This window comes from Garra rufa, chromosome 19 (assembly GCF_049309525.1).
Source record: "Garra rufa chromosome 19, GarRuf1.0, whole genome shotgun sequence".
Classification (NCBI taxonomy): domain Eukaryota; kingdom Metazoa; phylum Chordata; class Actinopteri; order Cypriniformes; family Cyprinidae; genus Garra; species Garra rufa.
The window spans coordinates 27,205,588-27,218,965 of NC_133379.1; the positions used below are offsets into that span (position 1 = coordinate 27,205,588).

Sequence of the window (13,378 nt, forward strand, 5' to 3'; positions counted from 1 at the left end):
AATGCATGTAATAAAACTGCTTACACCTTGTTGCGGTTTGGTAATTGTCTTTGTCAAACAAAAGCCAAATACTATTTGTCTAGCATGGCTGCGGGCAGGCTGTACAAACATAATAAACCCTGAGAAATCCTGGCAAATGCATCTATTTGTTTCAGTTGCAAAGCAGGAAAGGATTTCAGAGCAATGCTGACACGTTTGGCTTAATAAGGGAGAAATGAATCAAGCGATAATCAGTAAACAAAGCCTCTGTCTGGAATATGAAATCTGCATGACCCCTCACTGTTTTGACAGGGATTCATCACCTCTAATAACAGTACACTGGCTTATTTTGTCACGCTTTGAATTCTGTGTCATGTGTGACAGCGCAATTGGAAACAGGGCAGAATAAAACATCACACATTCAAGTTTGTACGACTTTGTACATACAGGCATGAATGCATGCAATAGCTCCAGGGCGAGGTTCAATCTCGTGCCAACAGTACTGATTTACTAAATGGACATGTTTTCTCACTTTGTGGGCAGTGCATGGCATTTCTGCCCTGTGACTGACCCATGAGTCTATAGGGCACAATTCAGGAAAAACCCTAAAACAATTTTAGGCTTTTAAAATTGTATGCCTACACAGATATTTGGCTGGTTTCCCTGCCAAAATGGTCAATGTAACCTTAGCCGAAAAGTCAAATTGTTTCAGATTTTAGTTTTTTAAAAGACTACATTTACTATCTAGCTGACACATCAGTGATTATTCTCATGTTATGGTTGATAACTGATAAATGGAAGATATGTAATTAAGGAATTTCATACTATTTTGTCTAAACAAATTAAAAATAAACATTAAAAAACAGTAAAAACAATAGATTTACATGTAAATTTACACATCACAAAACTACTGTACAGTATGCAAATATACACTACCAGTCAAAAGTTTTTGAACAGTAAGATTTTTTTTTATGTTTTTTAAAGAAGTCTTCTCTGATCACCAAGCCTGCATTTATTTGATTCAAAATACAGCAAGAACAGTACAATTTTGAAGTATTTTACTATTTAAAATAACTGTTTTCTATTGTAATATATTTTAAACTTGAAATTATTCCTTTGATTTCAAAGCTGAATTTTTAGCATCATTACTCCAGTCACATGATCCTCCAGAAATTATCCTAATATTCTGATTTGCTGCTCAAATTTTTATTATGATGTAGAAAACAGCCGAGCAGAATTTTTTCAGGGTTCTTTGATGAATAGAAAGTTCAGAAGAACAGCATTTATCTGAAATAGAAACATTTTGTAACATTATAAATATCTTTATCATCACCTTTGATCAATTTAAAGCATCCTTGCTAAATAAAAGTATTCATTTCTATAATTTCTTTCCCAAAAAGGAAAAAACTGGAAAAAGGAAATATACTGTCTCCAAGCTTTTGAATTGTATAGTTTATAATAGGGCTGTAGTCAAGACCACCTTTGTCGAGTCCAAGACAAGTCCAAGACCAGGACTAGTCGAGTCCAAGTCAAGACCGAGTCCAAAAAAGTTCGAGTCCGAGTCAAGACCGAGTCCAGGACAGGAAAAAAAGCCGTATGCATGACATCATCAAGACAATCATTTTGGGTTATTATTTGTTGATCTAAAACCAAAAACAGTGTCACAACTAGACTTGTAGTCAAGACCGCCTAAACCAAAACCAAGACACTACCAAGACCAGAAGGGATCGAGACCAAGACCAAGACCAAGACCAAGACAGACCATGTCAAGACCAAGACCAAGTAGAGACCAAGAACGATACCAAGTCGAGACCGGAGAAAAAAAAAACAGACTAGTGTTGAAGCCGAGGTTAATTTAGTTTAGCTTTTTAAAATTTGTTTTATTTTGGTATAGTTTTCAAATTTTCAGTAAAATTTAGTTTAGTTTTTATTAGTTTCATTAACATTTTTTTTAGTTTTAGTTTAGTTTCTATTTTGTGAACACATTTCTATTTAGTTTTTATATAGTTTAGTTTCAGTTTTAGTTTTTTTGAGATTAAATAGAGATCACGATTTCCTCGCAATTCTAAACTAAGCAAAATAATGTGAGACAAAATATTAATTGCTTCAGTCTATTTAAAAGTGTTTAATTCATTTTAATGAATTCTTAATAATTTAATACATAATATTTATATTTAAAATAGAATATGTTTAACACACCGATTTTTTATATTAAATTTATGAAAAAGTGGTTTGAATGAATAAATGACATGCTCACAAAAACATCACTGGATGAATCTGCATTTTTGAATCAATCTCTATTCGCTGACAAATACATTTTTTAACAGTTGTTTCCATCTAGTGGCGAAACAATGCAATCGACACAAACATTATTTGAAGCGCCAATTACTTTCAAAAGATGACGTGCTCTGTTTTAATTTCTACCATAGACATCACATCAGTGTTTATATCCAAACTATGACCTTTAATCATAATATTGCTGTGATAATATGAATGACTGGGTAACAACACCCATGATTTTTAAGTATAGACATTCCCCTTGATATCATATAATCTATTAATCTAAAGAAAACAGAATGATGACATATGGTGATACCTCAAAATAGCAGTGTTAGAACTGATATACAAACACCAACCCACTACTATTACCAATGCTCGGTACTAGTACTGAGCATTTAAGCAACTAAATTACAATATAGCTTCACTGCAGATGTACAGTAGTGTAGAAAAGAAGTGACCAGTAGGGGAGAGCGGGGCACAACCTAACACTTTTTGAATTTCGCGGTTTATGTAAATCCACTTGGGGTTCAGAGTACAATTTTTATCCACATTATTTTCACATTTGTCTAGTACAAATATATCGCTTTGTTTCATATTTACAGTGTATACGTTTTTCGTTATTTACCTCAAAAGAAAGGAAGTGAAACGTGACAACATGCCCCATAGATGGGGTACATTGTAACATCTGAGGGGCACATTGTAACACGACCATATGACAGCTTAAAATGTTATCTGATCAAATGAAAAAAATATACACAACAAACTAAAATACATGTGTTAACTTTTTCAAATGAAGTAATGACGTTTTTTAAAAAAATAAAAATGGTCTAATTTTGGAGTTTGACAATGAACATATCGCGACGATGCTTTGAACGGTCCTGATCGCAACACACAGCGGTACAGTAGTTCAAAACAACATGGACAAATAAATGAAACACATATAGACATTCAGAAAACCATTCCCGTCCCTCCACACACAGCTCTCATAGAACACGACACACATAAACCAGCCAAAATGCTTTACATGTCTTGAAATAATAACATCTGAACATTAAACATTGATTGTCAGCCTTTATTCACCTGTTTCTTGTGGTTTCTTATCAAAATCCTTAGAAGTCAATAGTGTAAATTGCACCGCTTATGTCATGTTAGAGTGTGTGTGAATCAATGAAAAGTAACGTTAGCAGGGCACGCAGATGCAGAGCGTGCCGTGCAAATATAATCTAGTGTGTGATTGGTTATTAGTTTTTTGTTTTTGTGATTGGTTATTGGTAGTGATGGGTCGTTCGGGCAGATGACGTGACGAAAAATAATATTTTAATTAAATTCGGGCGGGTGAAATGAAAAAATTAAAATTATAAACAGTTTAAAATGTGTGCTTACTGGGAACATAATAAAGACACCTGGACTCGGTCGAGTCCAAAAGCCATATTTGGCAAGACCAGTGGCCGAGACCGAGACAAGTCCGAGTCTGAATACCAGCGAGTCCGAGACAAGTCCGAGACCATAAAAAAACGGTCTCGAGACCGGACTCGAGTCCAAGACCGGACTCGAGTACTACAGCCCTGGTTTATAATGTTACAAAAGCTTTTTATTTCAGATAAATGCAGTTCTTTGGATCTTTCTATTCATCAAAGAATCCTAAAAAAATGTACTCAACTGTTTTAAATATTGATAATAATAATAATAATAATAAATACATTTTTCTTGAACAGCAAATTAGCATATTAGAATGATCATGTGACACTGAAGACTGGAGTAATGTTATTTAATAATAATTAGTTATTTTAAAAACTAAAAATATATCACAATATTACAGCTTTTGTTGTATTTTGAATCAAATAAATGCAGGCTTGATGAGCAGAAGAGACTTCTTAAAAAAAAAGTCCATCTGAAATTTCGGAATTGCTAAAGATTAAATATAACAACTGTTACAAAATTATTAACAACTATTTAAATATTGTATAATTAAGGTAATTTCTATATTAAAATATGGAAATGTTAAATGAACAACTGATGGAATAACATACATCAATGACTTGTACACAATAACTGTGTACTATGCAAGTAAATAGAAAGTTCAGTTAAAATTTCAAGATGACTTTAAGGAAGCAGAATAATTCAACAGGCCACTTAAGAACACTTGTCACCTAGGGCTCAGTTCTCATCTTTTGTCCTCTCCCTCCATCTATTTTGAGTTACCTCACTATCCGCAGAGAAGCCTATCAAGACCTTGACCCAATTCCAGGCCTTCATTTCCACTCTCTCCAGCTCTAAATCTCTCTGTGCTCCCCACTCACCTTCTCAATGTCCTCCAGTGTCTTGTAGTACTTTGCCTCAGTCTCCTGAATCTCCACCAAGCAGCAGTTTCTCTTATCATCTTCCGTCATGCCCATTTTCTGTTACGGGAAGAAGAAAAAGACACAAAAAGCATGTTGGTATCATCCTGCAGGATGCCAGCTCAGCACCTTTGAACACCTGCACAAGGTACCGAACTGAATTCCAAGGAAATTCAGGTCACAGTCGGGATAGCCAAAGCACACTACAGTAAAAGACAGAGGGATTTTCACAACAAAACCTCAAGGGCAACGCTGACAAAGACTGTAGGTTAAAACGCTGAGGTTCAAGCAAGAATTTAGTCTTTCATTCATTCAAAACAACATACATGTCTAAGTCTAAAGCACAAAGAATTGTAGAAAAGCCATAAATGTGGTTTTGATGAGGGTTGAGGAACTAAATGAGGTCAATTCACAAAACAATAACAACAGAATGATCTAATAGAACACGATGCATTTGATTAAGAGTAATCACTGGCTCTCGGTGTAATGCGAGCGGGTTTGCAAGCTTGTTTAACAAAGTGGCGATAACGCTGGAGCCAGGGGAAGGTGCGCGCCAGCTGAAGGCCAGAGCTGGAATGAACATCACAACACACATCTGAACATCTGGGCCTGGCGGTGCACAAAGCCAAAGCAAACCTGCCCACATCCAGAGAAATTCAAAATCACAAACAATTGTTTCGTTAGAAAGCAAAAAAAGGGAGAAAAAATCCTTCCAAAGGTCCGCCTAGTAACACTGAAAGCAGCCAGAACTGGGAACGGCAAATACATCTGTGACTTTCACTGAATAATGGCTATTGTGGTAAATCTGGAAATTGTCTGACATATCAAAAAGATGTATGTGCAACAACAACAGTTTAGAAACACCTCTTTCTTGGTCTCTGACACTCATTTTCTGCCATGTTTTCTTTTTTGAGGCTGTATTTGTCCCACTGAGAATCTAATGTGTCCTTGTTGTAGCATTTGTCTGATGATACAGATTATGCAGGTGTGTATCTCTATGAAGGCGGGACCCAGTAGTTTTCTCTCTGTCTGCAGGAGGGATTTCCTCCCTCGTGGGTTTAAAATAACTTAGCATTAGCTCACTCGGTGTGACGGCACACACTTTAAACTCAGATGGACATTAGCTCTGAGTCAGCCTCCCCTCCTTTCTCATTTCTAGCAAAGGAAAGACGCTCCTGCATAAAATAAATGCTAGCAATAATAAATAGAGTGCACCCCAAATATTAAAAAGGATAATAAAATACCCCAAATATTAAACAGAATAGTTCATCACAAACGAAAAGTCTGACTTTTTTTCTCACCCTCATGTCGTTTTAAACCAGTGCCTTTCTTTCATCCATGGAAAACAAAAAAAGATGTTTTGCAGAATGTTCACGCTGCTCCTTTCTATAAAATTAACGTATAAAGAGATCTAATAGATCTATATGACCAATATAATCACTTGCTTTTGGTGCAGGGTCAGAAATTTATTTTCCTAGAATTGATTTCCAGGGCATTTTTTACATTTGTGAGGGTAATTTTTATAATCACCTTATTTTAGAAACTGTTATTTTTATGTCAAATACTTAAATTTACCCAATTACTTTAATCAACATTTTAGACTGTTTAAAATTGCATTTATGTAAAATACATGAGCTCATAGGGCTGCAGTATTATAAAAACAAAAAAAATCATTATTGTAGATTATTGTTCTTTATATTGTAATAATGATTATTACGATCGATATAGAAAACAGTATTAAATGTTTTTGTTTCGTTTTGGGCACATCGCATTCTGGCATCACAGACAAACCTGTCAGTTCACGAAGTTTACAAGTTATATGAAAACTCTAAGCGCCTCTGATTGGCCAATGCATTCCTAAGTTCAACAGAAATGTGTTTGATTGGTTATAAGGCTCAACGCTGCACAAAAGTGCGTAAAAGCAATCTGATGCAGTGTGAGCGAATCTAAATGTAATTCCGCAAATTGTAACTTTTCATTCATGCTCAGATTTTATTCAATCGCAACAGCTGTAATACATTGTTTAATTGTGCAGGGGCTTTTGTTGCCTCTTTGTCTTGAATTTTTGGGGTATTTTGTTCATTTTGGTTACATTTTTCCCATAAGCCTTTGTTAAATTTCACCCATTTTGGTATAATGCAAGTGGGTTTGCAAACTTGTTTTAGAAAGCAGAGACCACATGCTTTAAAGTTCCAAAAAGGACAAAAAGTACTTTAAAAGTACTATAAATAGTCCAAACAACTTATGTTCTGAATTTCAAGCATAAATTATTATTATTTTCAGTAAATCATTAATACAAATAAATGAATTTCAGTGACGGAATTATTAAAAACAGTTTAAATGTAGTTAATTTGCACATATAATTATATGAATACATATTGTAATTGTGTGTTTATCTGTACATTTTCATAAACAACATTGAATTAACTGAATTAATGACATGTGACCCTGGACCAAAAAAAAAACAGTCACAAGGGTTAATTTTTTGAAATTGACATTTATACATCAAGCTGATAAATAAGCTTTCCGTTGATGTATGGTTTGTTAGAATAGACGGTTTCAACGGCAACAACATAAACAAACGTTACTGCGCATGAGCGCTTTTGTAGCCCAAACTTAACTTCCGGTATACATCCAAATAGAATCAATAACAACAGCTAAGTCCTTCTAGAGTAGATTATTTTTTTAATAACAAGCGAAATATGTTGGCTGCGTAAATTAGACTGATTTATTAAAAATGCAAACTCATTACTTCCCAGTAGGAGGTGCTTTAAGCACGAGAAACGAGGTTTCCCCGGTAATGGCTACAAAGCAGCTCTTAATTTAAAAACGCTGCCTTATGCAGGATGAAATGAAAATGACATTTTCTAAAGACAGTCTTTCTTCAGAAATACAGTGATATAAAAACACCCACGCCTGGGTTTGATTTTTAAACGTGTATTACGTTTATTCAACGAAGTCTATTAACAGATTAATGAATTAGTCTATTATTTCCAATTGGAAAATCAGTCGGTTTTTATATCGTGGCAGGTCGCCACAAATAAATAAATGTTTGGGAAACACATACCACAGCACAATAACCTGAGACCAACTTCATTACTCATTATTAGCTGCGTTTGTAGCCCGCGACACGAACCAGACAGATAAACAAACACAGACCGGAAGTTAACTTAGGTCCAGGCGCGTGCGCCCGATGAAACCGTCTATAGGACAATATTTGGCAGAGATACAACTATTTGAAAATCTGGAATCTGAGGGTGCAAAAAAATCTGAATATTGAGAAAATCGCCTTTAAAGTTGTCCAAATGAAGTTCTTAGCGATGCATATTACTAATCATTTGATATATTAACAGTAGGACATGTACAAAATATTTTAATGGAACATGATCTTCACTTAATATCCCAATGATTTTGGGCATAAAAAATAAATCAATAATTTTGACTTATACAATGTATTGTTAGGTATTGCTACAAATAAACCTGCGTGACTTATGACTGGTTTTGTGATCCAGGGTCACACATGAGAGTCAAAACATTTGTATATATGCTCTACAGTTGGTGTACACATAAGAACATTTTCATGTCAGTTTCTGCCTTTATAAATGCCCATTTGTTTCTCACTTTTCATGTAGGACAAAATCAATGGTATTTAGGATCAAATGTGCATTTAGAAACATAGCCCTAGGTTTCAGCATATTCAAACTGGTCTGTTCTGATAAGCTACAAAACATATGCAAAACAATGGTCTGGTGTGAAATGTCTTCATGTGGCAGGTTTAAATATGAACATATGCAAATAAGATTTCAGCTGTTATCAAGATCTTTTAGGTCCCATGCCTTCACTGCATGGAAAATAGCAGCGTAAATATTCCTTAAAACATCTGAGGGCAAAATATCAATTAACAAAATATTTTATACTGGTCACCTATTAATTTAAAGGGATAGTTCACCTAAAAATGAAAATAAGCCCATTATTTACTCATCCTCAAGCCATCCTGGGTCTATATGACTTCCTTCTTTCAGACGAATTCATTCAGAGATATATTAAAAATTATTCTGGCCCTTCCAAGCTTTGTGATGATACTAGGCAGGTGTTTCTCTTCATCAGTCCAAAACAAGTCCAACAAAATGCATCCATCCATAATAAAAAGTGGCTCACACAGCTCAATACGGGGGAATAAAGGCCTCCTGTAGTGAATCATATGTTTTTGTAAGGAAAACATACATATTTAAATTGTAATAATCACTTTTTTCTAGCTTGCGATAACTGTTGTACTGTACATGGAATCAGTTCCAGACGAATGACGTACAGTAGGATGTATGCGTTGCACATGCGCTGGTGAGTCTCGAGAAAACCAACATTTGTTTACAGGAGCAAAGAAAGCTAAGTTTTCTTATTTTAGCAAAGGAAAACCAGTCTCCTCTTAGCTTACATCGAAATCCTCCAACATTCTTCTATACAAATTCTCATTTTGTACTTCGTACTTGTAATTCATGACTGTTAATTTGTTTGCTCTCTGCACTGCACGTTCGCGTTCGTCATTTCGAAGCGGCGCAAGTGCAACACATACATCCTACGTCATCCGTCTGGAACTTATTTCATGTACAACAGTTAGCACAAGCTAGAGAAAGTGATTCTTATGTTTTAAATATGGATATTTTTCTTACAAAAACACATCGATACGCTACAGGAGGCCTTTTTTCATCCTCCGGAGCTGTGTGAGGCACTTTTTATTATGGATGGATGAACTTTATAGGACTTGTTTTGGACTGTTGAAGAGAAACACCTGCCTAGCATCATCATAAAGCTTGGAAGGGCCAGAAAAGTTTTTAATATTACTCTGATTGCATTCGTCTGAAAGAAGGAAGTCATATGTGACCCTGGACCACAAAACCAGTCTTAAGTCGCTGGGGTATGTTTGTAGCAATAGCCAAAAATACATTGCATGGGTCAAAATTTTAGATTTTTCTTTTATGCTCCATGAAGATTTTTTGTAAAATTCCTACTGTAAATATATCAAAATGTAATTTTTGATTAGTAATATGCATTGTTAAGAACCTAATTTGGACAACTTTAAAGGTGATTTTCTCAGTATTTTGATTTTTTTCCACCCTCAGATTCCTGATTTTCAAATAGATGTATCTCGGCCAAATATTGTCTTATCCTAACAAACCATATACCAATAGAAAGCTTATTTATTAAGCTTTCATATGATATATAAATCTCAGTTTTTAAAATTTAACCTTATGACTGGTTTTGTGGTCCAGGGTCACATATACTGTACACCTAGGATGCCTTGACGGTGAGTAAATCATGGGCTAATTCATTTTTGGGTAAACTAACCCTTTAATAAAAAAAAATAGTTGGAAATTCAATGAACTGTCAACGGGAGTGGGACTCTAGACCTGCTCAGCAAGGGGTCAAGGGCTTGCGTCGACACACATTTAAAGGAAAGGAAAGAGGACCACTGAAGGAGCATAAGAGAATCATGTGCGTTTCAGCGTGACACTTACCTGCATGTATCTGATCTGCAGCATTAAGGAGGCAAAGCAGCAAATGTAAGCAGAGCAAGTGAACTCGCGCACAGCCGTGGGAAAATGACAGGAAAACAATCCATCTATATCCTCTCTCACACACGCACCAATGAGCGTCGTCCGTATGGTGGCTCACTCACCATGGGCTGTCTAACCTCCACCTTGATGATGTCCTCGTAGATGTCGTCCCCGTCGTCATCGCAAGGGACGCAGTCGTATATGTCGTCCTCTCCCACATCGTGCTCACTGTGCAAGAAAAAGAAAAGAATTTTCGGTGACTGGAAGCGCACTACTGTTCAAAAGTTTGGACTCTTTTTTAGTTTTTTTTTTTAAAGAAATGCAACCTACAAAATGTCTAAAGACAAAATCAGGTTAACATGAAATCTTATTGGTTGGTTAGGATAGTTCACAAACTATCTGAGACAGAAGTATGAAATATCTGAGATATAGTCTGCATCATAACACAGTTTGTGGCCTTGTGTACGTGTTTATCAGACTTCGAAAGAGCACAGAGACCACAGCTATGCCATTCATCACTGCACATTCTGCCGTTGTTCTCTCAGGGGAGAAAAGGAACGACCGAAATAAAGAGGGTTGCCATCGCAGAAGGTGTCCTGGTCCCAGCTGTGTCTCACAGCAACAATCAAATCAGTCATCCATCCCTCCCTAAGAGAAGAACTCACTCTCTCAAACACACACACACACACACACACACACACACACACACACACACACACACACACACACACACACACACACATGTTGGGTTTACATGTTTTATGGGGACATTCCATAGGCGTAATGGTTTTTATACTGTACAAACCGTATTTTCTATCACCCTACACCTACCCTACACCTAAACCTAGCCCTCACAGGAGATTGTGCAAACTTTTACTTCATCAAAAAAACTCATTGTGCATGATTTATAAGCCTGTTTCCTCATGGGGACCTGAGAAATGTCCCCACAAGGTCAAAATCTACTGGTATTCCTATCCTTGTGGGGACATTTGGTCCCCACAACGTGATGAATACCAGGTACACACACACACACACACACACACACACACACACACACACACACACACACACACACACACACACACACACACACACACACACACACACACACACACACACACACACACACACACACACACACACACACACACAAGACGGCTTTGCGACCAGACAGCAACAAGTTCCTTCCTCACTTCTGCTGATGTGTCCAATTGCAGGCTAAAACAAGTGTGAAAAGCTCATGCGGCTCGAATCAAACGCCTGCCCGGGAGATTAGCTCACTGCCTTAGACATAAAAACACATCCCTCCATCGTTCTTTTAGTCCTCCCTTTAAAAACAAGTGATGCTCACAAAATTAACATTTGCTTTTATAATGAGATGCAGCAGTATATAAACATCTATGGGTAGCAGATAACAAAGAAGTTTGCCGTAGAGATCCTAATTAGCATTTAACAACTTGTGTGAGTGTGCTAGGATTCTCTCCAAAGCCGTATTCCCACTTTAAAAGTTTTTAATTAGCCAGTAAGATGATTACTTCCATGCAGTAATGTACTATGGCTCTGCTATTATATAACACTTCACGTTCTTTAGCAGAACACATGTTTATTTCAATGCAAATGAAGGCTAATACTAAGAAAATATTATGCTAGGGGAACAACAAAGATAAGAAATTACTGGTCCACATCCTGCTGGCTTCGGGGAGTGTGTGTGATTTGATTTGCTGCAGCAATCCCTTGCCAAAACGATTTATTTGCGACAAACTAAAAGTTAATTGTTTCACAGAACACAATACTTCCCTGCTGAAAATACATTTGAAACCAGCCAAAACCTGGTTTGCTGATCTTTTTTCTGGTTTTAGAGGGTTATCTTTTAAAACAGTTAAAACTAGCATAGAAATCACCAGCTTAAATGGGTAGTTCATCTAAAAAATAAAAATTATGTCATTAATTACTCACTCTCATGTCATTCCAAACCCGTAAAAGACCTTTGCTCATCTTCTGACAAACACGGATGAGAATAAATTATTGTTATTTTAGTTTTCTTTGACCACAAAAAGTATTCTTGTGGCTTTATAAAATTAAGGTTGAACCACTGATGTCACATGGACTATTTTATCAATGTCCTCACTACCTTTACGGGCCTTAAATGTGGTTGCACCGTTGCTGTCTATGCAGGGTCAGAAAGCTCTCAGATTTCATCAAAAGTATCTTAATTTGTGTTCCATGATGAACGAAGGTCTTAAAACGACATGAGTGAGTAATTACAGGGTTCGTACAGATACTGTAAAATTAAATTCCAGGACTTTCAAAGACTTTTTTTATTTTCAAGGACTTCAATCAGAGATTTCACTTATGCCTTCTATTAAAAAAAGAGAGAGAAATAAATAAATAAAAAATTACTAATCAAAAATACCAAAAAATAAAGCACATGTGAAGCATTACTAAAGTATACTACACTTTTACTATAGTAAAACCATGGTTAATTTTTAAGAGATTTGTATTTATGATTAATGATTCACGAGCCTCGATTTTAAGTCCCAGCTGAATAAAATGATTTGTGATCCATGCTCTGAATTTCCGATCTAAAGCAAAAGATTCAAGAACCTGCTCCGAAGTTCCGATCTAAATCAAATGATTTGTGATCCACGATCTGAAATTCTGATCTAAAGAAAAAATTAGCGAATCCGCTCCGAAGTTCTGATTTAAATCAAATGATTCGTGATCTATGATCTGAAGTTCCGATCTAGGGATGCACCGATCATGATTTTTCATGGCCGATTCCGATACCGATTTTTTACAAGCAAGCTGGCCGATTCCGATACCGATTTCCGATTTTTTAAAAAACAAGAAGTTATGCAAGTAAACAACATAAACAACGATGTTTATTTAGTATTTAACAGGCCAAACTGGCTTTGGCTATTGATCAATAGCATCTGACATCTGAAATTAAATAAATAAAAAAATATTAAATACAGTTTAATAAGTAAAACATGCTTTTAGTAAAGTAAAACAGTAAGCCAACAGGCATTTTAATGTAAAATAATAATAGTCATTCTTAACAGAACAGACTTTTATTTTTGGCTTTTCAAAAGTAAAGTAATGCTTGTTTTGTTTTTTTTCCAAAAAGAAGCATCTCAGTTTTGTCACAAGTGAGTCTGTTTCTTTTTTCATCTGTCACGTGAGAAGCTGAGCTGAACAAACGTTCGCTGTCTGCGCTTGTGCAGGGCG

At 35.9% G+C, this 13,378-nt stretch overlaps 1 protein-coding gene across 5 annotated transcripts in view; it reads right to left on the reverse strand.

Annotated features, from left to right (window-relative positions):
- Positions 1 to 13,378, reverse strand: part of vav2 (vav 2 guanine nucleotide exchange factor) — a 231,250-nt gene that overhangs the window by 51,443 nt on the left and 166,429 nt on the right. For all 5 annotated transcript variants that reach the window (XM_073824153.1, XM_073824154.1, XM_073824151.1 and 2 more), the window contains exons 5-6: positions 10,273 to 10,378; positions 4,560 to 4,658 (exon numbers count right to left, since the gene is read on the reverse strand). In XM_073824153.1, the coding sequence (XP_073680254.1) occupies positions 4,560 to 4,658; positions 10,273 to 10,378 (205 nt within the window). The remainder of the gene's footprint in view (positions 1 to 4,559; positions 4,659 to 10,272; positions 10,379 to 13,378) is intronic.